Source organism: Dipodomys ordii, unplaced genomic scaffold (genome assembly GCF_000151885.1).
Source record: "Dipodomys ordii isolate 6190 unplaced genomic scaffold, Dord_2.0 Scaffold10, whole genome shotgun sequence".
In the NCBI taxonomy this organism is placed as follows: domain Eukaryota; kingdom Metazoa; phylum Chordata; class Mammalia; order Rodentia; family Heteromyidae; genus Dipodomys; species Dipodomys ordii.
The window spans coordinates 10,402,609-10,412,612 of record NW_012267226.1 but is presented as its reverse complement, the minus strand read 5'-3'; the positions used below and the strand labels follow the sequence as shown (position 1 = coordinate 10,412,612).

Below are 10,004 nucleotides of genomic sequence, written 5' to 3'. Positions count from 1 at the left end.
TTGAGGAGAGAGAGGAGGGAGAAGAGAAAGGTGAGAAGAGAGGAAGGTGGAAGGGAAGGAAAGGGAGAGTTAGGGAAGGGAAGGGCAGGGGCAGAGAATGGCTAATAAAAGAGGGAAGATGTTTGAGCATCCTGTCTAATGCTCAGGCAGAGCAGATGTGGTTAGTTCTAGAAGCTGAATGTAAATTGAACTATATACGGTGATGGAGGCTTTTTGCTGCCTGAGTCAGAGCAAGAAGCAGGGCACAGGCTTCTAGGTCTTGTTGCAGAAAGGTTGGTTCCGACAGCATATAATTTGCATCCTGGTTCCATGGGAAAAGAGGTTCATAGATGGGCACATGTTCTCGCACCCCTGAACCATGAATTGGAGTTTTCCAGCTGAAAGGAGCAGAGACAGACCTGCAGTTAGCAGAAAGCTTCCTCCTCCAACTTTAACCATTATCCTTGGTCCACGGCATGCCCAGGCAGGTAGGGCTGACTTCCATGTCTATATCTTTTCTACTCCGTCTGCCCTTTTCTATTCTGTCTGCCCTCTCCAGGAGCTTTCCCTCCTCACTTGCCCACTTCTCTCATTTATCTTCAATTTGGGTTTACAAAAATGGTCTTTCTCCCTCTCAAAATCTATTTTCTTTTGATTATGTTGCTGTCATACCACCATCCTTCCCCTCCTATTCATATTTTGGCCCTGGGCACTCTGAACCATGATTCTACTGTGCTGAAACTTCCCTTTCAATCTGAGCTCTGCTCATCACATTCTGCAGACTTGTCTCAGGACAATTCTTTGACTTTCCTTCATGCAGACAATGTTGTTGACTATACCCTTTTTATTTACTTTACCCTTTTTATTTTATTTACATTTTCTTCTGACTAGGTCTTCCCCACTATTCTCTGTCTGTTTCTCTGGATCCAATTGTCTCTATTCTCCCAAGTTAAATTTCCACATTTCCAATTAATTGATTTTTATTTCTATGCAGATATGGTAAAGACAACTAGAGTTTTCTTTGCCACAAATGTAACTGTACCATCCTTCCCAGAGCTTGTCTTCTGACAGTTCCCTTATATAGATAGACCACTTTCTCTCAAATCTTATTTTTTCTGACTCCCCCCTTGCCTTGTCCATCCAACTGGTTGTGAAACTCTACCAATTCTACTTTTGCAATGTATGCTGTTTCTGTCACTGTTAACATTCATCAAAAGATTAAGGTGCCATTACTGTTTGTAGGGAAGTATGCTAGACATTGGAAAGTATAAATAACAAGCAAAGAGCAGAGAGGAAGAGGGAGAGAAAGGGAGAGAGAGAGAGCACACTATGTTGTTTTTCTTTCTGTTCCCTTTCTGTCAACAGGAAAAAAAATTCTTCCTCTCTGAGGACTGAATGAGAAAATGTATCTCAGTACCTGTTAAACAGGAGTGGATTAAATAAAGGAGAACTATTTTAAGTATTAACCTTATCAGGTCAGCCCCTTACAATTCCTAAATTTAAACTCTTTAAAGTAACCTTGAAGATCTTGTATGACCTTGCTTCAGCCAACCAACCTTTCCAAATTTATATTCTCTATTTCCCTCCCTGTCATCCCCAAAGGCTTTTTGCTGTTTCTCCTGCTATTTATATACTATTTTCTCTGACTTTTGCTTCCATAATTCCCTCTGGTATATTCCTTTGTCAGCCATTGCTATATGACTGAATCAGTGGTTCTGTATTGATGCCTTGGGGAGTCCGCTCCAGATATTCTGATCTAACTGTGGTAGCCTGAGCAGTAAGATTTTTTTTTAAGAGACTGCTCAGCTGATTTTTCTAATATGCAGCCAAGACTAAGAACTACTGGCCTACATATTATATGTTCCTCCAAAGATTTTTCTTTTTCCTTTTTTTGTCTTTCCTGCCTACCTGCCTGCCTTCCTCCCTTCCTCCCTTCTTCTCTTCCTTTATCCCTCCCTCCCTGTCTTTCTTTTTTTTCTCTTTCCTTTCTTTCTTTCTCTCCCTCTTTCCTTTTTTTTTTGTAGTTACTGATGCTTCAACTCAGTCTTGGCCCTCTTTTGGGCTTTCGTGTGGAAACCTGTGACTACATCTGTAGAAATTTTTGTTAAGTTTATTCAGTCTTTCCTAAATGCTTATCATATGCTAGACAATTTTAGCTTTCAGAAACAAATAGCCATGAATCCAATGATGTAGTTCTGAGTTTATAGTCAGTATCTCATTAAATTAAGGGGAAATGCAAGTGTTTCAGTTATTTTTGTTGTTGGTTGTATGTGTGTGTGTGCTGGTATTAGGGCTTGAACTCTGTGCCTGGGTACTGTCTCTTAGCTGTTTTGCTCAAGGTTTATATCCTACCACTTGAGCCACAGCACAAACTTCCTTGCCTGGGCTAGCTTCAAACCTTGATCCTCAGATTTCAGCCTGACATTTCCACTTGGATTATAGGCATGAACCACTGGCACCCAGCTTACATGTTTCTTCTTACTAGCTTCCTTGCCTTCTTTTTAGAAATCTAAAGGCCTACTGGGAAGGCCCTCTACCTCTCCATCAGGATCTGGGATTGGGATTGTATTCTGTGTGTGTGTGTGGGGGGGGAATTGTATTCTGTGTGTGTGTGTGTGTGTGTGTGTGTGTGTGTAAGGCCCTCTACCTCTCCATCAAGATCTGGGATTGGGATTGTATTGTGTGTGTGTGTGTGTGTGTGTGTGTATACCTGGGTGTGTGTGTGTGTGTGTGTGTGTGTGTGTGTGTGGCGTGTATGCATGCCAGTCCTGGGGCTTGAACTCAGGGCCTGGGCACTGTTCCTGAACTTTTTTGCTCAAGGCTAGCACTCTGCCACTTGATCCACAGCTCCAGTGCTGGCTCTGTTTGGTGGTTAACTGGAGATAAGAGTCTCACAGACTTTCCTGCCGAGACTGGCTTTGAAATGTGGCCCTCAGATCTTAGCCTCTTGAGTAGCTCGGATTGCAGGCTTGAGCTATTGGTGCCTGGCTGGAATTCATAATCTTTGAAAGAATGAGGTTCTGAATCTCCAAGCTGCTTATTAGTACTTAGTTTGATATGTTCTATGGCAAAGATTTCCCCAGGAAGTTCTTATATACCTTCATAGATCTTCTTTAACATGCACTGCTGGGAATTCTGAGTGGTACAGACTCCCTCTCCACGAAGACATTTTCCTTGATCATTCATATATGCACATGTGTGGCAATTTAATGCTGAGCCTGAAATGGCAAGAGAGCCCTGATGAAATTCCATATGGACACCCCTGGGGAGGGGTGATGTTTAATAAGTAGTTAGTATACAACACATTTCTTAGTTCTTGTTGGGGTAGATACCCCAAGGCCCTCTGTCTGACAGAGAATACTTCTACACTTTATGAATTCACTGCTGATGAATGCCAAATTTATCTAATACTGACTTATCTTCCAGTTCTTATTTCTATTGGCTTCCTAGAATTTTTTTTGGGGGGAGGAGTGGGTCATGGGGCTTGTACTCTGGGCCTGGGTGCTGTCCCTCAGCTCTTTAGCTCAAGTCAAGTGCTCTACCACTTGAGCCACAGTGCCACTTCTGGCTTTTTCTGTTTAGGTGGTGCTGAGGCATCGAACCCAGGGCCTCATGTATGTGAGGCAAGCGCTCTACCATGAGCCACCTTCCCAGCCGGCTTCCTATACTTTTATAGATGTCCTTCTGCCATATCTTACTCCACAGAAGCAAAGTGATCTAAAATGGCTTCCCTTTCCTATTTCCTGTCATACTCTCACATACCCACCAGGCAAAAAACACTTGATGTCAAATCTGACTGATAAGTAAGCTATGTTTGAACACTTGCATGTTGAATTATTTTCTGTTTTCAACTTGACCTTATTGAATGTCACTGATGGCATTGATCATATTGCTGTTTTACTATCTATAGTGCTAATCCCTTATCAAGAAACTTAAGAGTAGTGGTGGGTGGTAGTGACAAAAAGAGTACATGCTTTAGACAGACCGCATTTGAAACCAAGGTTTTCCACTTTTGCCTCACTTCCCTCTCACATTTGAACATTTAGCATAATAGTGAAATAGGAAATATTTACATCTGATAATAGGTTGTGACATCAAACTTCGGGTTTTATTTTCCTTCCTTGGTCAGCCCCTTTTAAGGAAAAGTCACAGAATCACAGTAATCCTGGGAACTTTGGATATAGCAGGCAAAAAAATGTCTGCATACTTTGCATGCCTTATTTTTGTCTCCAAAATTAGAACTTCTATTAACCCACTACTTCTAGGGAAGCTGTGGGCATTTATATCCATAATTTCTTATGGACAGTGGAATTGAAAGGAGCTACTGGCATTCTATATTCATGTTACTAAAAGAGTGCCTTTAAATTATGTATGTAGTCTTTAGGGCCCCATAAAACATGGACCAAGCCTCTTGGTATTATTGTAAAGAAACCTGGAGGGTCTTTGTGAAAGTTATTTGTGACACCTTAATGATTCTTTGTAAAATTAAATTCTTTTCTAGAATTAGATTTTCCTGATGTGTCTCCCACTTCCCACGTGAAGTCAATGGTACCTCAGTGACTAGTACCTACCCACTGAAGTGCTTGCAAGTGGAGTACTTGAAGGCTGTTCACTCAAAAGCTGTTCAGTCGAAATCTTGTCATTCGAAGACTGTTCACTCGAAGACTGTTCACCTGAAGACTGTTCACCCATACCCTTTTCTCCTGCAAGCTGTTCAACTGAAGATTGTTCACCTGGAGATTGTTCTGAAGAATGTTCACCCGAAGATTGGTCACTTGAAGATTGGTCAACTGAAGTGTGTTCACCTGAAGACTGGTCACCCGAAGACTGGTCACTTGCAGACTTATCACCTGAAGACTGGTCACCTGAATTGTGTTCACTTGAAAAGTGCTCACTTGAAGCACGCTCAGTAAATGCGTGCTCCATTGTAGCGTGCTCGGTTGAACTGTGCTCCATTGTAGCATGCTCAGTTGAACCATGCTCGATTGTAGCATGCTCAGTGGAGCCATGCTCACTCAAAGCATTCTTGCCTGAAGTCTCATATAAAGCATCAATGTGTGAAGGGTTTCCAAGTGAGAAGTACTCACCTGACAGTTGCTGAATTGAAGCTTGGTGAGCCATAGAGCCAAGAGACTCATCAGGCTTGCCTGATGCTTCTGGGATGAAGAAAAGAGATTGTGAAGGTGAGAAAGAATGAGGTGAAGACTACTTTCACCCTATTCTCTCACCTGAAGTGAGTTAAATGGGGACTCCTGGGTTTCTTGGGGGTCAAGAGCAGTCATTTGAAAAATAGCACAAATGCTGGGTGAAGTCAGCTAACTATTCCAAGAGATCAGGAAAGATGTGAAAAATGGGAGATTAAGAACTGCACAAGGGGGCTGGGAAGGTGGCTCAGTGGTAGAGCGCTTGCCTTGCATGCATGAGGCCCTGGGTTTGATTCCTCAGCACCACATAAGCAGAAAAAAGCCAGAAGTGGTGCTGTGGCTTAAGTGGTAGGGCGCTAGCCTTGAGCTGAAGAAGCTGAGGGACAGCGCTTAGGCCCTGAGTTCAGCCCCACAACTGGCAAAAAACAAAAAAGAACTGCACAAGGAGATTCACTCACCTGTGCACCAAAAGCACCTGAGGGAAATGAATGTATCGCCCTGTCAAAGCCAGCATCAGGAATAGAGGACCCTCACTTATGCTATCACAAATCTGCCACCAACCTTTCTCCAGTTCCAGTATGGATGAAAGGCAAGGAATTGTGAACAGAGAGAAAGGAATATTTATAATAGCTGAGTAATCTCAGCTAAACTGAAGGTGGCTCTGTGTGTGTGTGTGTGTGTGTCTGTGTGTGTGTGTGTATAACTCAAGGCCTTACACAAAGAATGGACAATCGGAGGGCTATATTAATCTTCATACTAAAGGAGCCTATAAAAGTTACAAGGAGTCAGGCGCCAGTGGCTCACGCCTGTAATCCTAGCTACTCCGGAGGCTGAGATCTGAGGATCGAGGTTCAAAGCCAGCCCTGGCAGGAAAGTCCGTGAAACTTTTTTTTTTTTTGGGGGTCCGGTCGTGGGCCTGAGCTCTGGGCCTGGGCTGTCCCTCAGCTCTTAAGCTCAAGACTAGTGCTCTACCACTTGAGCCGCAGTGCCACTTCCGGCTTTTTTCTTTTTGCTTATGTGGTGCTGAGGAATAGAACCCAGGGCCTCAAGCATGCAAGGTAAGCGCTCTACCACTGAGCCACCTTCCCAGCCCGAGTCTGTGAAACTCTTATCTCCAATAAACCTCCAGAAAACGGGAAGTGGCGCTGTAAGGAAAGTGGTAGAGTGCTAGCCTTGAGCTGAAGAGCTGAGGGACAGCACTTAGGCCCAGAGTTTAAGGCCCACGACGAAAAAAAAAAGTTACAAGGGATGAAGTCCCTTTTATTTGGTAAAGTCATGTTCTTTTTTACACTGTAATCCACTTGGCTTGGGGACTCAGAGTTTCTATAAGTTATCAGGTTAAAAAATTCCTATCATGTCAGCTGGGTGCTGGTAACTCACATGTAATCCTAGCAACTCTGGAAGCTGACATCTGAGGATTGTGATTTAAAGCCAGCCTGGGCAGCAAAGTTTGAGAGACTTCAGTTAAGCACCACAAAAGCTGGGAGTGGAGCCGTGGCTGGCGCAAGTGCTGTGGAGCACTAGCTTTGGGGGAAGGGAGTGTGTGGGGGCAGTGAGAACTCAAGGCTAGCACCCAGGCTTTGAGTTTCTGGTCCAAAAAACTAAATAACACAAAAATTCCTGTTATGCATCTCTGAATTGAGGTTTCTTGTGACAGACTATTTATGCAACACTTCATAGAGTTACTAGGTTTTCAGTAAGATAAATTGTGAGGTCCCTTGCCATGGCCTAGGTACTCAAGTTTTCATTTCTTTGCTGTCTGTCTTACGTTAGAAATTACACAATCCTTAGATGATCATTCTTCTCTGGCCACTATTCTCCCTTTAATCCATCTCATTAATGACTATCATTTATTCTTTTATGTATGGCTTTTATTTTAGTTGAAAAGGAGCACTAAATATACCACTTGATTATTAGACTGAGCAGCCTAGAGGAAGGTAGTATACAACAACCAATGAGTTGTTAAACCTAGCCCCAAATTGCAAGACACTGTGGGATCTTTAGGCTGATGTGTAGTCATAAAAGATACTTTAGGGGGCTGGGAAGGCAGCTCAGTGGTAGAGTGCTTGCCTTGCATTCATGAGGCCCTGGGTTCGATTCCTCAGCACCACATAAGCAGAAAAAAACCGGAAGTGGCACTGTGGCTCAAGTGGTAGAGCGCTAGCCTTGAGTTGAAGAGCTGAGAGACAGCGCCCAGGCCCAGAGTTCAGGCCCTCGACCAGACCCCACCCCCCAAAAACAAAAAACAAAAAAAATCCCAAAACAGATACTTTAGCCAGGTGCCACAAATGTAATCCTAGCTACTTGGGAAGCTGATATCTGAGGATCATAGTTTGACGCCAGCCCCTGAAGGAAAGTCTATAAGACTCTTATCTCCACTACACTACTAAAAAGCCAGAAATGGAGCTGGGGCTCAAGTGGTAGAGTTCTAGCCTTGAGCAAAAGCAGATTAGGGATAGTGCCTAGGCCCTGAGTTCAACTGCCAGCACTGGTACATACACACAAAGATAAATTAGCTCTAAGAATCCTGCAAGAGATAAATACAACAATCTACAAAACTAGGGTTAGAATATATTGAGATAAAAAAATGGTAGGATCTGATAAAACTTTAGGAAGTCTGTTATATAAATATCTGTTTGCCTGGCTTCAGTTGTTAACAAAATTTTTAAATGAAATGTTTCTGATACAAAAAAGAGGTTTGAACAAAAGCATGCTAATTTCTTAGCCATTTTTGGAGTTTACAGTCTATTACTTCACTACACGACTGACACATTCTACCATCTAATGTCTGTGTATCTGTGTTTCCATGGCCACAATTTGAAAATTGAACAAAAGCAAAAAGCAAAACCACTGAAAGCCAACACTGCTGAGAACATTTGTCATTTCGCCAATAGGCCAGAGCTCATGGCTTCTCTCTTTTCTTGTAGGAGGCCAGAGGGAACACAGTTTTCCATGAATAGGGAGCCCCAAAAGGGAACATACTGAAAATTAGAAGAATGCCATAAAGGACAGGTTTACCAGGTCTCTGCATCATAACTGTACTATGTTCTGAGATGAATTTCTCGGCACATCATGCATCTGTTTCTTTTCTTGTCATGTTAATTACCCAAAGATCCCTTTTACTCAGTTTGTGAAGACAAACTACTGGACTAGCACTATACCCATAGTCCTGTCCTCCTACCTTACAGAACATCATATTCAAATATTAAGTGGTTGAAATCAGAAAAAATGTGCCAGGCCCTAAGTCCCTCTGACTGCCAAGCCATAACTTGGGAAAACCAACTTATTCAGGAGCTCTCCAAATTGGTCGTTTAGTTATTTTTTAATTTATTATTATAAAAGTGATTTACAGGGGGATTATAGTTACAGAAATCAGGTAGGGTGTGCATTTCTTTTTGGACACCCCTTCCTCTATTCTCTCCCAGTTTTTCCTTTCTGTTCCCATTCACAAATTGTATAGTTGGTTTTCAACAGTGTCTAGTGAGTACCACTGCTGCATTTGTTCACTCTTTATCCCTCTACTTCTGTGCCCCACCCTTACCCCCTCATAGACAGATAACCAAACAAGACAAAAAGAAAACAAAAACAGCAATCAAGAAAAAACAACAAAACCTTGTTTCCATTTCCTGGAGTTAATTTGAACAAATAGTATATATTTCATATGATCAGATACACATAGGCATTGTGCCTTTGTGTTCCTTTCTTAAGAATATCCTCCTTTGATATCATTATGTGTAAATGCCTAAAGTCCTGCATAATTTATCATGTTCAGTTATATTTTATTTATTTATTTATTTTTGTCGGTCGTGGGACTTGAACTCTGGACCTGGGTGCTGTCCCTCAGCTCTATCAGCTCAAAGCGAGCGCTCTACCACTTGAGCTACAGCGCCACTTCCGGTTTTCTGGTGGTTTATTGGAGGTAGGAATCTCACAGTCTCTCCTGCCCCGGCTGGCTTTGAACTGCGATCCTCAGATCTCAGCCTCCTGAGTAGCTAGGATTACAGGTGTGAGCCACCAGCACCCAGCTATTCAGTTATATTTTAGATCTAGGTTCTGCATTTGAGAAAACAGGTGCTGTTTGTGTCTCTGAGGTTACTCTTTTTTTGTTTTGGGTCCGGTCATGGGGCCTGAACTCTGGGCCTGGGCGCTGTCCCTCAGCTCTTCAGCTCAAGACTAGTGCTCTACCACTTGAGCCACAGAGCCACTTCCGGCTTTTTTCTTTTTTCTTATGTGATGCTGAGGAATCGAACCCAGGGCCTCAGGCATGCAAGGCAAGTGCTCTACCACTGAGCCACCTTCCCAGCCCTCTGAGGTTATTCTTGTGGTTATTCTTGAGGTTATTCTTGTGTCTCTGTTTGGTTATTCTTGATGAATCATCCTGGTTTGGTATGGTTACCACTAAGAGACTAGTCTTTTCTCCCTCAAGTGCAGAAACACCTTAAAGAAGACCCTCTTTGCTATCCAAGAGTCTAGATGTCTAGAAAAAAGACTCACCTCTGGCAGATCCAAGCAGATAAAGACTTATTAGTAAGATTAACTTGTTCATCTGGATTTAGGAAAAGAAGGATCTCTAGTATGGAGCTCCCAAGAGCTGGGAAGAAACAGCAGAAGCTCCCAATGTTGAATCAGAGCCTCTGGGAATTCTAGAACTTGAGAAACCCGACCCATATTTCCTCACAATGGGTTGTACTCTGAGGTCCTAATGAGGTCCTAATCTGCCTGTTCTGGCAGATTGGCCTTTAACAACCCATGGCAGATGCCACTATTGAAGGCTAAGAGTATTTTTCTGTGTGTAGGATAGTGTTTTTGGGACTATTTGCTCTATCTTAAGATACTTATTACCTCCAATCCTATGTTCTGTGTAGTAAAGTTGAAAGGGTA

General features: G+C 42.7%; 1 protein-coding gene across 1 annotated transcript; it reads right to left on the bottom strand.

The window, feature by feature from the left end:
• Window positions 1–252: 252 nt before the first annotated feature.
• Window positions 253–9,669, bottom strand: Acrv1 (acrosomal vesicle protein 1). The gene is made up of 4 exons (XM_013009464.1): window positions 9,618–9,669; window positions 4,551–5,135; window positions 3,078–3,197; window positions 253–377 (listed from the first exon to the last, which is right to left on the bottom strand). The coding sequence occupies exons 1-4, from the start codon at window positions 9,667–9,669 to the stop codon at window positions 253–255; spliced, it is 882 nt and encodes a 293-aa protein (XP_012864918.1).
• Between the last annotated feature and the right edge of the window lie 335 nt (window positions 9,670–10,004).

What these genes read in the sequence shown, in the direction of transcription:
- Acrv1 (XM_013009464.1), bottom strand. Translation starts at nt 9,669, where the DNA reads ATGAACAAGTTAATCTTACTAATAAGTCTTTATCTGCTTGGATCTGCC. An exon ending in TCTGCTTGGATCTGCCAGAG is followed by an intron (nt 5,136 to 9,617) that starts GTGAGTCTTTTT and finishes TCTTCATCCCAG; the next exon opens with AAGCATCAGGCAAGCCTGAT. An exon ending in ACTTGCAAGCACTTCAGTGG is followed by an intron (nt 3,198 to 4,550) that starts GTAGGTACTAGT and finishes TTGCCATTTCAG; the next exon opens with GCTCAGCATTAAATTGCCAC.